Consider the following 17,099-nt stretch of genomic DNA (forward strand, 5'->3'; position numbering starts at 1 on the left):
ATCAGCATGCCACGTGTCACTGGTCACCATATTATCATACCATTATACGTGGCCAAATCATGAAATGACACATGTCACTTATAGTCTATATCATCATGTCATATCATCACATTGTTAATAGAAAATAAGTTAGGACTAATATGATGCATCATTTTTTTTTCATCTTAATTGATGCAATTAGAATCTCAAAAACGATTTTAGTACATGTAACCAATCTCAGAAATCATTTTAGGGTAAATGTCCTCTTATCAAGAATCAATTTGTCCTTTTCTTTTTATTCCATTTTATTTTTTGAAAAAGAAAAAAGAAAGAGTGTTGAAAACGAAGGGTGGGAGATTCATACGATCGGAGGTGTTGGGTGTAATGCGAGGCAAAGTGGGCGCAGCAATCCATAAGCATAAACCCACATTGAAATTGTTGCTTGCTGTGCTTCTTGAACCCTCTTTTTTTTCGCGTCGTCAACATGAATTTCAAGCCCTCTCCCGCTCGTTCTCATCATCAACTCTCGCTGCTTTCTTCCAGGTTCCACTTCCATTCGACTTCTTGTTATTAATTTACTTATGTTCTCATTTTTTAAACCTAGCATCTTTTTTACTATTGGTTTGTCCCTGACTTTTTCCTTTTAATAAATTCATTTATATTTGGGAGGCAGATTACCTGATTCTCTTAGCTTAATATGCTTCAACCTTGATGTCAGCGATTTTGATTCGCCTGCCATTCCTTTCTTTTCCATGTCACACACATGAGAACCATTTAACCGGTAATTAACTCTGCTTATTGATCTATTTATTTATTCTTTCTTGTTTCAATTGCAAGATAAGGGATTAAGTGTAGTAAGTGATTGAAAGTTAGTACTAATTTCGTTTGCAATTCATGAATGAATGAATGATAATGCTTGCTGGGTTTGCAGGTTCTCCCCCATGCAGACATTTTCAAGTTATTCTTGAGGGAGATATAGAAAGAAAAAAAACAGTTGTGAATGTCTGGATGCAATAAATCTCCAAAAAGTGATCAACATTCGATCAAATATAAGCGGAATCAACATGGGGGAAGTCTTTCCCGTGTGAATCATAAGCCTTCTGTTTCCAATAGTGAGAATAAGCAGTGCTACACGAGTTCTGAGCCAAAGCCGAAGCACCCTCAGATACTGAGCACCGCTCAGCTCATCTCTGCAGTAGGACAGATATGGGATTCTGCGAGTTGCCCACTCTCAGTTTTGCTCCGCGAGGAAAATGGGAGTCGAGATGATAAAGGGTTCCCGATAAAGAATATTCCTGATGGCATTCATGTGGAAAGGAATGGAGGGGTATGTAGCTCAACTAACACTAATTACTTTCAGGTTAATGTGGGAGCTACAGCATATGGTTCACAGATTTTGCAGGAAAAAATAGATTTCCCTACGGTAACACAAAAGGCATTGGTGCTTCAGTCACGTAATGGACGTCAGGAGCATATTGGTTCTTTGTTCCAGAGATTTATGCAGGCCACTGATAACAGTTTAAATGAATATCGGAAAGAAACAGAACTTGGGACTGAGAAAATCTCATTTCAATCGCGAAATGTTTATTGGTGGATGAGTAGGGATGCGCCTAAAAGACTTAAATACCACGTGAAGGCTACAGATCTTGGGAACAAGAAAGTTAATTCCCCAGTGGGTGGGGACTGCATTTCAACAGGTACAAGCACCTTGACGGTGGTTAATGAGAGTGATGTTTGCAATCCCGATTTAGTTTTAGATGAAGATCTACCATTATCCAGTGATACAGCTATGGACAGAGAAAATGTTAGCACTCTGTGTTCGGATTATTTTCTTCCAGTTTTGCCTGACACTAATTCTGATGTTGGTGCTTGGCAGATCTCATCTTCTAATATCTATGCAGATTATCATATTAAATCTTTGCATACCCGTGATAGTGCTTCTATCCAGTGCCAGCATAAGCTTGACAATAATGAAATGCTGGAAATTCAAAGAAGACATTTTGCGGATATAACCGATGATGAAGCTAAGGTTCAGAGCTTTGCAGCAACCCCTCAGAAGCCTTGTTATTCTGTTGCAAAGCAAGAGCATGCTTTTTCTGGGGCATTGGCTGGTGTATGTGTTAGCCTTTGTTTACATCCAGTTGACACGATTAAGACGGTTATTCAGTCATGCCGTGCAGAACAGAGATCCATTGTTAACATTGGAAAATCAGTTGTTTCTGACAGAGGTTGGTCTTTGCTAGATATCTATGTGTTGCTTAATTTATAAACTTTCCCTTTTGAACTAAATCCTCCACTAGTTTTCTTTTTTTTTTTTTTTTTTTTACTCAGAGTTGATGAACTGCTTTCAGGATTGCTCGGACTATATCGTGGAATTACTACAAACATTGCATGTTCTGCTCCAATATCTGCAGTTTATACTTTCACCTATGAATCAATTAAAGCAGCTTTGGTTCCTTATCTTCCAACGGTAGCTTGTCTTTCATTATATCCAATCCATATCTATCTTGTGTTTTTTCCCCCAATTTTATTCTGCATGTGGCACCATGACACCATCTAGGGGAGCCTGAGTCATAGAATAACTTTTGCTTATTATGTGAAGGAGTATTATTCTTTTGCCCATTGTGTGGGTGGTGGTGCTGCAAGTATTGCAACCTCTTTTATTTTCACTCCTAGTGAACGAATTAAGCAGCAGATGCAAGTTGGGTCGCATTATCGCAGCTGTTGGTATGGCTCAGCCCTTTTTATCATCTGTACCTGTCATCACTTCTTGATCTGATTGAGGATGCCTTTGGCTTTATGTGTTTTGTGAATCTATTCAATCACTGAAAATTTGGAATCTATATTCCCTGTTACAAAAAGAATTGTAATCTATTTTCATTCTTTCTTGGAGTACTTTCTTAGGATTTTTTTCAGAAATAAAATAAAAAAAATAATTATTTTTCCATTCCTGATTTTTTAACTTTAATTTTCCAAATACGATTTTTTTTGGATTTAGGGCGAGTTCGCCGCCAAAACTCAAATTTTTAAGCCATTATCATCGTCTCCAAGAGTACATAGGAGTACACAAAAATACACAGACAACAATCATGGCTTCTTAAACATTGCTGGCGTTAATGGCAATCATTATCATCGTCTACAGACATACACAGATATATACGGGAATAAGTCATATTTAACAAGGATTTTTTCTCATTATAAATTAAAAAAAAATCATTATTTCTCCAATAAAAATATGATTTATTCCTGGGTACTCTTGTGTACTCCTATGTACTCTGGAGACGATGATAATGGTTGCCATTGTCCGTTGTGAAGTTTGCCATTTTTTTTTGGAATTTGAAGTGAAGTTTGCTGGAGGGTGCGACGATCTTGCTCTTGATAAAAAAAAATCGTATTTGAGAAATTAAAGTTGAAAAATGGGGTTTTGGAAAATGATAAATTTTTTTATTTTATTTCAGTGAAAAACCCTACTTTCCTATGCAATACTTTTCCATTTTCTAATTGTATTACTTTTACTTTTCCCTGCTTATGAATATAATCTGTGCAGGGATGCTTTGGTTGGAATTATCAGAAATGGTGGGTTTACATCCCTTTATGCAGGTTGGGGAGCTGTACTGTGCCGAAATGTTCCACATTCAATTATCAAGGTTAATAGGCGTTTCAACTTTCAATACATGTTTATTAATTACATACAAAATAGATTGTCTCCAAGATGCATGTGCTGTCAGCTATGAGGAATTGGTGATTTGCTATTTTCCATCTTTCAATACATGTTTATTAATTACATACAAAATAGATTGTCTCCAAGATGCATGTGCTGTCAGCTATGAGGAATTGGTGATTTGCTATTTTCCATCTTTGCTGCCAACTTTGACCCTGGACTTCTTCATGTCTTAATATGAGTGTAGAGGAAGCTTTGTATGATTGTTGATTTTTTCATCTCTAACTTCTGCTGTTAATATTATTCTGTAGTTGCTTTTCTAAGTTCTTTGTGATAAGATTTTACTTATGGCTATTTTCTGTGAACAATTATAGTTTTATACATATGAAAGCTTGAAGAAAGTGATGCCATCGTTGTCATCTACTATTCAACCTAATGCATTTCAGACTGTAAGTTCGTGTGCTACTTGTGCTTTCATAATCTTCGTTTTGTCTCACTAAGATGCATGTGAACTGTGATCATTTTGCATATTTTTGTAGTTATTATGTGGAGGATTAGCTGGATCTACTGCTGCATTGTTCACAACTCCTTTTGATGTGATCAAGACAAGATTGCAGACACAGGTTTGAAAAAACTAATAAGCAAGCCGTCCAATTATATTAATTCTTGTTTCTACTTTAAAGTGGACTATCAGTAAGACTGATGATATAAATTGAACTGGTGCCGCCACATAGTTAGTTGTTGAAGACAAACCTTAAGATCTAAACACTTGGTGTCTAAAATTGTTCTTTGTCATAGCATGAACTATTTATATATTTTTGTACAGATGGTATGATTTTTATTCTTAATTTCGCTTATGATTTAAGTGGATTGCAGCTCCCTGGCTCTATAAATCAATATGATAATGTGTTCCAAGGCCTTTACAAAATTAGCAAGAGTGAAGGTTTGAAGGGCCTGTACAGGTATTATTTTCCAACTCTAGCCATTATTATCATTTATATCATAAGAAAATGTATGACAAAAGTAGAGCAACTGCTAAACATTCTATACATTTAGGACAGCAATATGTAACACTCAAATTTGCTTTGAGATGTGCTTGCTTTGTCTGTCACCAGGGGATTGACTCCAAGGTTGATCATGTACATGTCTCAAGGATCACTGTTTTTTGCCTCTTATGAATTTTTCAAGAAAGTGTTTTCTTTGGAAGCATCCAACCCCACTGGTTCACACGTTCATAAATGTTGAAGACTGAAGAAATAAAAAACAGAGTTAATGGTGCTTGAACTGAGATAGATTGCTGAAGAAAAGGTTAATGGTGCATGAAATGTATATTTAATGCATGCGGTGGCTTGGCTTGCTGGACCCGAAGGTGCACAAATACGAGAGAAAAGGGGGGATTTGTATTCATATGTTCAAGTGAATACTAAATAGTTTTGCTCCAGAAATTAGAGCTTGTGAGTTACAGCTTTATAGGTCATAAGAATATCAGAATTTTTTTTTTCTCTCTGAAAGGTAACCCAAGTATCTTAGAAATAGAGGGGTATTTATGGTCTGACACAAGGACATATATAGAATGACATAATGTCCTGGCAAAAAAATATTTGAAAAATTAAACAGATATCATGAATATTAACTATGGCCCAGTTTGGATTGGCATTAGAAAAATTACTTATTTTTTCATCTTTAAATTTTTTTTTGAAAAAAAACAAAAGTTATTTTACATTTGAATAGGCTTTTTAAAGAGTTTTAAGTATTAAAAATGTTTTTTGTTTCTGTTTTTTTTTTAAGCAAAGTATTGTTAGTTTAAAAAAAAGTAAATAATTTATTTTTTAATAAAAATATTTTTTTAAAAGACGTATCTAAATATATTTAAATTGAACAAAAATATTTTATTTTAACAAAAAAATATTTTTTCACTCAAAAAGTCAATTTAAACTAACACTATATCAAGTACCATAATTCATAATCTAGTAGTTTGGCCAAAAATAGAATAAATTGTATGTTACGTTTGAAGTATTTTAAGTTTATAAAATTATATTCACTTAATAGTTGCCATAAATAAATGCATTGTGATCCTCAACACTCAATTCTTAGGATTTGTTTGGATGAGTTTTTTTAAAAAAAATTTAGTTAGTTTTTTTTTTAATTTCTTATAGAAAAATAAAAGTAATTTTATATTTAGATATCTTATGTAAAAAAATTTTTTATTTATCAATTATGTTTGAATATAACAATATAAAAATATTTTTTTTGTTTATTTATTATGTAAAAAATATTTCTTTTAAAAGAAAGATCTTTTAAAGAAATGTAAATTGTAGCTTATCAAAAAATATATTTTTTATTTTTTTAATATTTTTTCTTTTACTACTAGAAATTTATTAAACACACTAAAAAAATAAAAAAATAAATATACTTTTTTTTCAATAAATAAAATATCTTTTTCTTACCAATTTAATGATACTCAAACAAACACTTAAAAGTATCCCAACAAAGACACACTCATTAAAGATAAGATAAAATAAGAATAATATGCCAAATATGTCGGGATTTTGGACTTTTTTTATTATATGCCAGATATGTCCCAGCTTAGTTTGAACCAGTTAAAACTAACAGCGACGTTCTATGCGTCAATTAACTCATTGACGTGTCCGGTTAAGTGAAACGCCCTAGCCATTTTGAATAGGAGAAATTAGTTCCTAGTATAGTTGTTAGAATCAAATCGGTGATCGAACCAGTCAGATTATTAGTTTACTGGTTTATTGTTTAAACCAGTCTTACGTAAATAAAAAATATAAAATAGTCAAAAAACTAAATTAAAATTTAAAATACATATATTCACTAATATTTTAAAAACAATCAAATTTCAACAAATTATAATCAATAAGTTATAATAAATTATCATTAAATAAGTATATAAAATTCTAATATTTTTCATAATAAAATTATTTTATTTTATTTTTATACTAAAGTAACTATTTTTTATTTCAATAACTAACTGATTTAGTTTATATTTATTATATTGTTATATACTATATGTATTTATTGAAAAATAATATTTAATAAATGTCATATAATCATAAAAAGAATTAGGATATTGTAATTAATAAAAATACTTGATATTTTTATTTATACATGTTTAATAACATTTATTTTAATAATTATGAATAATAAAAATATAATTAATTTAAATATAAATGAGTATAAAATTAAAATAATATTAACAAAATTATTGTATATTTTTACTATATAATTAATAATTAGTATATAAAATAACAAGAAATAATATAATTTAGTGGTAAGAAGAACATGCAATAACAAAAAAGACTCTGGTTCAAACTACATCTTCAACAATTTAAAAATTTTCTCTAGAGCAATTCAGTTATACTGTTCTCATCCTTAAACGGTCACTGTACTGAACCGGATTGGTTGGAGATCTAGTTCACCAATCCGGTCCGGTGGCCAACACTCCATCGCTGCATCATCTTCCTCCTCTTCTCTTCCTTACCAATCTCCCTCCTCTAGCTCAACATCTTCGTCATCCTCCCCGCGCCCTCCACCAGAAGCCTCTGTCTTCGTTGTCGCCATGATGGACTTCTCGTTGAAGGAGTTGGTCCCCTTTTAAACGGTGTTGTTTCATTTTTTTTGCTTTTAAATTAGGGACCCACTTTAAAATGAGGTTGTTTTATTCTTATATAATACAACGTTGTTTTGTTCACGTGGTCAGAGACCAAACTGTCCTGCACGTGACACGTCAACAAGTTAACTGATACATAGAACATAGTTGATAGTCCTAACTATTTAAATTGGACTAAAAACATATTTGGTGTTTAATGAAAAAAAAATCCAACTTAAAATTATAGTTAAATTTTTTTAGAGACAAATCTGTTTAAATTTTTTTGAAAATCTATTTAAAATATTACTCTAAAATAAATAAATATAGTATTTAGCAATTTATTCAAAGACACAAACAATATCATTCATATAATACTAATGTTCATTTCATGGTCTTATAGTCTTCTTTTGTATTTTTTTTTTTCACCTACAATAAGCCTCTTCTACCTTTACTATTGTGTGCTCATGGGTCATTCCTTTCTTACCGTATGACTGAATTTGAAACTCAAACTAATTGAAGGAATTTTTGTTAAGACTAAAGTTTGGATAAAAACTAACTTTCTTAGGCAACTGACTAGGTATCAATTAACTACAGTTAATTAGTATATAAATTGTAAAAAAAAATCCCAAAAAAAAATCCACATACTACAGTCTAAAACTGCGCCGCACCGTCTATCACCGTCGGTCGTTCAAAATTATCCGTGCTGCCAATATCGTGCGTTGAGTCCTTTTTTTGAGTATTTTTTTGTTGAAAAAAAAACGTAGATTCAAATTATCATGAAAAACATCTAAAATCAAATAAAAATAAATATCCAAAAAATATTCAAAAACTAAGAAAAGAAACATCTAACATTAAAAAAAAAACAGTATTATTATACATACAAGTCTTTTTTATAACCAAGTCTAATCAAGTTGGTCTAAATCCAACAAAAAAAAATTTCATTAGTGAGAGCATGTCTAGTGTCTACACACTCTAACTCTCCACTAATGTAAACGTTCGTATTTCGTATTCCTTATTTTTTTTGGCATTCCTTCTTTTTCTTTGCGTGTATTCATCGTTATTCTTTTATTGCTACTATTGTTGCTGCATTCTTTTTCTCTTTTCCTTCTCTTTCTCTTCCTGGTGATTTTGCAGCATTATGTGTTTCTTTTTTTTTCTTGTTTTTATTCTTATAAAAGCGTAAAACAAAAAGAATTATGAGAAGGTAAAACAAGATGATGATGATGATGACGACGACGACAACGACGATGATGGATGGTTTTTGATTTATGCAGAATTTATCAGAAAATACCACCAGAAAATTTTTAATCGTGACATAGAAGTTTCAAAATTTTCATTCTGAAATTTTTTAACCGTAACAAAAGTTCTTGTTAAGAAGGTGAAACAAGACTCATGAAAATGTGAAATAACAAGAAGAATGAGGAAGAAAGAGAATTTTGAATTGTGCAAACAATAACCCCGAAATTTCTTAGCAGTAATATCAAAATTTCTTAATTTTGACACTGAAATTTTTCTACGAAAACACAGGAATATCTTTAATGCTACATTTTTTTACTTATTATTCTTATTTCTTTATTTTTTGTTGCTCTTACCTCTTTTTTTAGGAGCATTGTTTCTCATATTAGACTTGAATTAATATGCCTATGATGGTTATCAGTGGCTAAGAGAAGGGGGGTTGAATCTTAATCCCTTTTTGCTGAGTAACACTTTCTGCCCGTTAAGAATGCCTTGAGAAGATATTTCTGCTTTTTGTCTCGTCACTAGTCAAGAGACATTTTCTTTTTTGTCTCGTAACCAATGAGGAGATAATTTTTAATTTTGTCTCTTGTGCAACAGAATGAGAAAATAGAGTAGAAGAGAAAGAGAGAATCACACCAAGAAGTATCTTGGTTCAGCTGCTAAGTGCAATGCAGCCTACACCCAGTCTCCATCACAACAATGATGAAATTTCACTATAATCATGCTGATTATAGACAACAATTCTCCCTAGAAACTACCCTTCCTATCTGGGACAAGTCCAGAATCTATCCCCAATCCTGAACTTGACTTGGTCACCTACCAAGCTTTCAACTACTAAGTGTTAACCCAACTTGCAAGGGGATTCCCAGAGAATTATGAAACAGAACACAGATGTACAAAGGACCTCTAGGACATTTATGATTTTTTCTTTTAATTTTGTATACTCTGCCTTTTTCCGCTTTATGATTTTTTCATACAAACCTCAATGTTTGCCTTTTTCCATGGGACTCAAGACAGACAAAACTAAACAGAAAAATACAACATGAAGCACATTGAAGGAGAAGAACTTCTGTTAGCTTGGGTAGCTGAGAACTTTGTGCTTTCACTCTTTTCTCTTTGTCTCAAGCCTTGCATGTTCACCCTTATTATAGAAGGGGAAGCCTCCAAGGTTGAAACGGTTGAACCGAGCCAACTGCTTCTTCTTCTCACATGCAATTACCTCTTCCTCATCCCATCTCACCAAACTTCATCAATTCGGGCCTTCTATCTTGATTTGCTCCCTATGAAGAATTTCTGACCCTTGATGAGTCTTTGATGCTTGACAGCTCCATCTACTCTATCTTCTGCTTCTTCCCATGTAGTTACAGTAGCTACCTTCTGTGATGGATGAACAAAAGTAGAGACGAGCTATATCCCAAGGATCTTCTTCTCTGACCGAGTTAAATCTTCCACCATTTTTAGGTATAGTGATCTTAAAACTTCTTCACCACATCTTACCATTTGTGGTAAAGATCTCAGCCACACCATACTGTAAATCTTCTTTTTGCTAATGCCATCATCACCATGACCTCTTGCTTGCACATAGTTTCTCTGCTACTGTACTTTACCTCTGATAGCTTGCTTCTTCTTTTTCTTCTTGACATGACCGAAACTGAAGAGAGAAGAGAAAGAATACAGAAAAGCTTTCAATGTAATTGAAAGAAAGAAATTAAAAATGAGTTAATTTCTCATTCCCATGCCTAGTAACGTGTAATCAATTAAATGCCATCATATCACTTGCACTTTCTCTTTCATGTTACCAAAGCAATTAAACCCATTTAATTAACTTTGAATTCCATTCTAAAGTGGGAGTAGGTATCCGTGAAAAGCATGTTTTCACTTTGAATTTGGATCCCACCAAAGTAAATGGGTAATAGAAACCACATGCTCCACTTTCCTTCTTCTTCAAGTCGGACCATAATGTTGGTCTTTCAACCACAATGATTTTGGGCTGTAGCAAAATTTCTTGGCCCAATTCATGTTGCCTAATAAAATAATTCAGCCACATATTAGATAGGATTTTTGTACAAGGCTGATTATCATTTTGGGCTTCATGATTTTTTTATGTCCAATGACAAAATATGCAAGCAACAAAATTATTAATTAAAAAATATGAACTAAAATTCAAATTAATAATTTTTAAATTAATTAATAATGTTTGATCATCATCGTATTTAATTTGGAGTTTTCCAAACTCATCAGTCTATACTGTATTATAATCTTGTTTAGTTGAATGAATGTAGGTTCACACTTATTGGATTGAATTCTTGTTAGAAACAAAAATAATACCAAAATTTATTTAAAGTGACACCGAAATTTAAATACAATGATACAAAATGTAGAAAGTTAATTGCATATTAAAAGATCACATTAACTCTATAAAATGAAATAAAATAACATCAAATTGACACCAGAAGTTCAGTAACACGACACACACAAAATATTGAATCTTTCTATAAAACATTACACATTCAATGAATTGAATGCTTATCTCATATATAAAACAACATATACAATTCTAAAAAATAACATTGAAATGTCTTCACTCTAATACTAAATTTTTTAACTAATGATGTGATAGAACTAAAAACTTATTTCATTAAGGCTTGAGTTGCAGATTCGCAAATTTTAAATAGAAAAGAGAATATATGTAAAAATCTATTGATAACGCAATGAACTTAAGCAGAATAAATGCAAAAGTTCGAAAAAGAATGAATATTGGTATTTACGTATAAGAAAAAGATGGCTAAACTAATATATAAAACAGCACATAAATTTATAAAACATAGTACCAAAATGTCTTCACTCTAATACCAAAATTTCTAACTATGATATCGATAACGACGACGATAACGATAATGGTGATGATAATGAAGTGGCAGGAGAAAAATGAAGGAAAATAATAAATCAAATGAGAAAAAGAAGGAGGAGGAAGAGGTGGTGGTGATGATGATGGTGAGAAAGATGAGAAAAAAAGAGGAGAAGAAAAAGCAGGAGTGTGTAACAAGAAGAAGAAGCACGTTCGAAGAAGATGAAAAAAATTGCGCGTACAATAAGTGACACGTAATGTGAAAAACAGTTATAACAAGTTGGTTGGACACTTGAACTTGGTTAGATAATTCCCTTGATTGTAGAGCTTTTTGATTAAAAAGTTTATTTAAAACCTAAAAAAAAAGAAACATCTGAAATATAAGAAAAAAAACATCCAAAAACATATAAAAAAACACAATCGAAACCTAAGAAAAAGAAGAAGAAGAACGCCATGTGTGGCGTAACTACGGCCGCGCGAGTTGGAGAAGACACTAAATGGCGTTGCGGCGAGAGGATTTCTACGCGGCAACGTCATGACGGGACGAGAGGATTTAGAGGAAGATGGGATGGCATCGTGACGAAAAAGGTTGGAAGAGAGATGGACTGTGTCGCGACGAGAAGGGTTGGAAGAGAGGATGTAGTGTCCTGACGAGAAGAATAGGGAAGGGGAAGCTTGGCGGTGCGGCAACAGAAGACGAATCAGGAGGGCACAGAGGCGCGGCGACACGACTTGGAGATGGAGGACGCGACGTCACGATGAGAGGAGTTGGAGAAAAAGGTCGCGGTGCATTTACCTAGTTTTTTGAAATGTTGGCTGCTGGAATAACCATTTGAATGCATATAGACTTGGTTACTTATAATTTTTCAAAGAGTAAAAATGATAATTTTTTTTTTAAAGTGTATCTTACACGTGTTTTTTTTTTCTCCATTCGTTAAAAAAACGGTAGTAGAGTAAATGAGTTGCCCGAATACATGAAAAATAAAGAATGCAGAAAACATTTCTCATGTATGTAACGTTCCATATAACATTGTGGTACTAGTAATTAATATTCCAGTGAAAATTATACCACCACAGTTTCTCTTACATGGGCGATTGAGAATTCCTGATGCTGGAAAACGCAAAAGAAGAACTTGACGAGAAATTCCGGTCTTGGAGTCTCACAATAAGCTTGTACTTGTCATGCACATGATCATAGCCGAAAGCATAATAAGTGAATGATACAAATCCAATTTTCTCATCATGGTTGAATCATAATCCATATCTTTATGAGAATTCTGTAGAGTGCCCTATTCAATATATTCCTGCAGTGTTCTACAGAAATAGGCCAATAATCTTGTTTTCCAGCATCCTAATTATGATTATTTGTCCCCACAAATTCTCAAATTCACATCATTCAGGATTGAAACTATATAACATCATGTCTAGAGTGTATTTATTTTGCCATTTCATGATAGTTGCCTAGATTTTATCATCACAAGGTTCTTATATATATACTATTTTAAGGTAGATCCATTTGGACATCAAATAACTTGGATTCATTCCAGTCCACTTCCATCAATTTTCCTTTGAGATTCTTAATAGATACACATACAAACTGGAAGAGAGAAAAGGGCTTCTATGCTATCTTCTACCTGGTTCAAAGATTTCCCCCCATCTAACTGCCCCCATTACAATATAGACAATATTCTCATGCTATCCCATGAACTTTTAGTGACTGGCATGAAAGAATTTATTACAAAGAATGATTCTGAATATCATATCCCTAATGCAGCAGATCATTTACATTTCCTCTCTGTATTTCCCATTCAGAGTGCATTTTTCTTAGCTTCAGTGAGCAAGGCATTTCCTCCAGCAACAAAACTTTATATCCATGCAAATGGAATCATCACTAAGATCCTCTATTTTGCTTGTTACAAAAGTTCAGCTCGTCTCCTAGAAGCAGAGTCCCTACAACCAGCAATGACTTTAAGAGCATAAGGCTGGTGGAGGGATAAGAGACAACAGATATTTTGTCATGCAATCACTTTGCTTCTGTCTTCATGTCTCCAAGCTGAGATCTTAATCCTGAATTACACTCTATACTCGTGCAATAGGAGAAAAAGGTGGGTTCAGTGCATACGGTCGAGGGATTCCTTTCTGAGTCTTGGACACTGTTTTCCTGCTCTCCTCCTTTGTGACTGATTTGATGTAAAACTCTACATCCTCCTCAATAAGCATTTTTAGTGAGCTGCATTGAGATAGTTGTTGGGGTTTATTTTGCCTTGCTTCGCTGAAGTTGGAACTGCCATGCAAAATAGCAACACTGATAGAGAATGCTTGTAACGTGGATAATTGCACATGAAAATCCACTGCATATTGGCCCTCTTCAATTCTCCTCATGCTGAATGTAGGGCTACATTCTTTTGCCCCCTATAGACCACAAAGCAATACAAGTTATCGTAAAAAACCAATGACGAGTCATAAAATGAAGCAAGTTAAACTTTGCGGTAGATAAAGAAAGCTTTAATAAGAAAAAATGTTAATAAAAAGCCTATAAGTATATCAATGTCCGCACAGTATCTGCAAATTCATAACTTTGTGCACTATCTTAATTTTGATAGACACAAATAACAAGGTAGAGTTTTCAAGCTAGCTTGAAGGATCTTCTTAACTACTGTACAGTGTTACTCTACAAGGGTTCTGAAATTTCCCTTAAAAGTATCTATCCTTGTTCTGCAAAATTCAAGTTGTACCTGAATGAAGAGTTCCAGTGCTTGATATTCCTCCATAAGAGGGCAGTCTTCGGAAAATTGAATACTAGGATTGCCTAAAAGAATAAGGGGACAGGCCATGTCCCAGCCACCACAGTCACAACCTCCACCATGTCTCAATCGATCAAGTAATGACGACGGACCTTGACTTTCGGTGTCTGGTAAACCATGATTGCCTGTTGGTATCACCACCTTCAACTGTTCCTGGAATTTTCTCTCATTAAGGCTATTTCTACTCTGATCCCTAATGCTAGAGTACTCTTTAGCACTTATTCTATCTCCTCTTCTGTACTTCAAGCTTTCTCTCCTAGAAAATGGAATTTCTAAAACAATAGCAGCACTTTCGACGTTTGAATATGATCTAGTGGAGAACAAATGATAAGAATCTGTGTAATCCAATTTGACACCAGTTGATAGAGGCTTGTATTGACGTTTGTTTTTACTAGCAAGATTCTCTTCATCCAGCCTCAAAGTCTCTTCCTTGGAAGCTTTTCGTCTCTCAGAAGCATCTTGCTCACAGAAAGACTTTGTTTCATGTGAAACACTTGGTCTTGAGTGTGTAAAATCATACAACACAAATTCTGTCACCATAGAGTTATCAGATACTTGGCTTTCTTGTTCGGAACCTAAATTGCTGGAAACTACCATCTGTGCTACCATGGAGCAATCTTTGTCAAACTCATGGGATTCTGAGCCGGTTGCACTTGCACTGCTCTTCTTTCTATTATCAATGGAGTGGAAGGTATATACCCAATTAAAAGCATGACGAGTTCTCCATGCCTTCGCCACAAAGACATCTTCAGGGCACCTGACCTTGAACTCCAAAAATGGTACTCCATGTTTGTTTTCTATCCTGAGATTACCATGCAGGTGAACTGGTGAGGATGCTATACCTGAATACTGGATTTCTCTACTGATGAACTCAGAAATAATGTCAGACTGTTTCCCTGTGTTAGATAAATCACTTAACAACGATTTCTGATATGTCCTGCTCCTTGTAATGTTTGCAGTCTCATTTGATCTGGCCTCATTAGTTTCCACCTTATGGCTTGTTGGACTTCTCAAAGATTTTGACTTTGTGAATTGATTCATCCTTTTCCTAAGAGGGTTAAGTTCAACTTTTGAACTTGCACTTGATGAGCAATCACTTTCTGATGGTGATAGCAACAAGTGAGAGACTTCCACCTTAGCAGAGACTGACTTTTTCAGTGAGTGAACCGTGTCCTTTTCAAGATGAGAATTGCCATGAATTAGAGAATCAGCAATTTTATCACTTCTTAAATTTGTAAAACCTCTCCCATGCTTGACATCTGAACTCATGCAAATTTCAATGAAGTCTTTTGAAGACTTTGGCTCCATGTAAGCCAATGACCTGGAAACCGATAGGGAACCCAAGTTTGAATCCGGAGATATCTCCGATGTTCTCGGCTCAGAATCTTCGGCATCTGAACCACACAAAGAATCAAGAATGCTACCTGAGAAAGAGATGTCACTCCTCCTGGAAATTTCAATTTTCTTCCTTCCTTCCATGCCCATTTTCCTTACAGCTTTTCTTTCCTCTGAACTCTGATACATGGAGCCACGCCTCATTTCAATGTTACCTTCCAATCCATGAGTCCTGGAGAAATGACTCTTACATGAAGCACTGCGAAAGTGAGCAAGTTTTATATCTGCAAAGTCCCCCTTGAGGGTTATAAAACCATCTTTCCCGGAGGGTTTTCCTTTTCTGGATCTCTTTGCATTCGAAGACGGAAGAACGGTATTGGGACTCAGACCCACTGAATACTTTTCACTTATATCCAGCTCCAAGTCTTGTCCCATTGATGAATTCAGAGCCCTGCAGAAAGAGATAGACATTAGTGTGTAGCAAGGAAAAAGTTGGACACAACATTGACATAATCATATTGCTAGAAGTATACTAATCCTCGCACTTTGGCAAGGGAAACAAACCTTCCATTGAGAAAATTTTCATTAGACAAAACAAAAAGGACTAAATGCCAAGAACATCACACTCATGAACCCAAACTATTGTGTATAAAAAGAATATTTAAAAAAAAAACGTTGGACTCAATAATCAAGAAGGGGTTTAGCTCCAATCTTTTTTTTTCCTTTTACATCAAGTGATAGAATGGTACCTACACTGCAAAACAGTCGCTACCCTCTCATAAAAAATGTAATTTTGAAATGGCAATTATGACCTTGTAAACGGCCAGTATTCTAAAGGACGCGCCCCACCATTGTTCAAAAAAATTATAGGTTGTATCACAGAATAAATAAATGACTAAACCATTATTAGGATTCTGAACACCGGAAAGAAATCCCATATGATCTGTTGGATAAAGAAATTGCAAAAGGAAAAGACAAATGCTGGAAAGAAGTAAGAACACTGCATGATTATCCTTATAATACCCAAAATGTGAGTAAAGTGTGATGTACAAATGTTTAATCATAAATAATAATAATAATAATAATAATAATAATAATAATAATAATAATAATAATAATAATAATAATAATAATAATAAAGCAGGGTTTGATTCCAAACCATAAGAGTGGAAAAAGGAATAGGACATACTGGAGTAGATCTTGGAGGAGTAAACTGAAGAAAAAGAAATCCCAACAACCAGCTTCAATGCACAACCACCATAAATGTCCAAACTTGAGCAAAAAGTTTCCATCAGAATAACTTATAAAAGCAACTCCATTTAGTGAAGCTGGGCCAAATGGTCCAAATTAAGCGTTGAAACGAGGTTCAGAACAAGCAACTTCACTTCAATCTAGTTCAACAAACACCACAGAAGGAGCAATGGCAAGTGATGACAAAAAGCAATGTATAGAAGCAGTAACTGAAGCCAGTAAGCGTAAGAGTAAGAGAGAAGCATTGAAAACTCTCTCACACGAGTAAGCGGAGAAAGAAGAGACAACAGGTTGCTACTATTGTGTCCATGTCTCTTGTGCCAAAGTCTACTAAAGCCATGTTCCTCAAGCACCATCATATGATGTTGC

General features: G+C 34.0%; 2 protein-coding genes across 6 annotated transcripts; one reads left to right on the forward strand and one right to left on the reverse strand.

Annotated features, from left to right (window-relative positions):
* The first annotated feature begins 303 nt into the window (after positions 1–303).
* LOC112790895 (uncharacterized) lies at positions 304–5,305 on the forward strand. 4 transcript variants are annotated; one of them, XM_025833517.3, is made up of 11 exons: positions 326–522; positions 653–760; positions 911–1,306; positions 1,373–2,207; positions 2,331–2,449; positions 2,582–2,706; positions 3,527–3,626; positions 4,015–4,089; positions 4,180–4,263; positions 4,517–4,602; positions 4,756–5,305. In XM_025833517.3, the coding sequence occupies exons 3-11, from the start codon at positions 980–982 to the stop codon at positions 4,883–4,885; spliced, it is 1,881 nt and encodes a 626-aa protein (XP_025689302.1). In that variant the 5' UTR covers positions 326–522; positions 653–760; positions 911–979; the 3' UTR covers positions 4,886–5,305. The 4 variants fall into 4 exon arrangements, 3 of the variants coding, with proteins under 3 accessions (XP_025689300.1, XP_025689301.1, XP_025689302.1); XR_003196964.3 differs by having other exon boundaries at positions 304–522; positions 911–2,207; positions 4,507–4,602; XM_025833515.3 differs by having other exon boundaries at positions 304–522; positions 911–2,207.
* Positions 5,306–12,855: 7,550 nt separating this feature from the next.
* LOC112790897 (uncharacterized) lies at positions 12,856–17,099 on the reverse strand. 2 transcript variants are annotated; one of them, XM_025833518.3, is made up of 3 exons: positions 16,669–17,099; positions 14,076–15,930; positions 12,856–13,752 (listed from the first exon to the last, which is right to left on the reverse strand). In XM_025833518.3, exons 2-3 carry the CDS (start codon positions 15,912–15,914, stop codon positions 13,420–13,422), a joined length of 2,172 nt encoding a protein of 723 aa, XP_025689303.1. In that variant the 5' UTR covers positions 15,915–15,930; positions 16,669–17,099; the 3' UTR covers positions 12,856–13,419. The 2 variants fall into 2 exon arrangements, with proteins under 2 accessions (XP_025689303.1, XP_025689304.1); XM_025833519.3 differs by lacking the exon at positions 16,669–17,099 and adding an exon at positions 16,044–16,230.

This window comes from Arachis hypogaea, chromosome 3 (genome assembly GCF_003086295.3).
Source record: "Arachis hypogaea cultivar Tifrunner chromosome 3, arahy.Tifrunner.gnm2.J5K5, whole genome shotgun sequence".
NCBI lineage: Eukaryota > Viridiplantae > Streptophyta > Magnoliopsida > Fabales > Fabaceae > Arachis > Arachis hypogaea.

Coding starts and splice junctions, on each gene's coding strand:
- LOC112790895 (XM_025833515.3), top strand. CDS start 980: ATGTCTGGATGCAATAAATCTCCAAAAAGTGATCAACATTCGATCAAA. Junction 2,707..3,526: donor TCGCATTATCGCAGCTGTTG/GTATGGCTCAGC, acceptor TAATCTGTGCAG/GGATGCTTTGGTTGGAATTA. Junction 3,627..4,014: donor TTCCACATTCAATTATCAAG/GTTAATAGGCGT, acceptor GAACAATTATAG/TTTTATACATATGAAAGCTT.
- LOC112790897 (XM_025833518.3), bottom strand. CDS start 15,914: ATGGGACAAGACTTGGAGCTGGATATAAGTGAAAAGTATTCAGTGGGT. Junction 13,753..14,075: donor CACTGGAACTCTTCATTCAG/GTACAACTTGAA, acceptor TGTGGTCTATAG/GGGGCAAAAGAATGTAGCCC.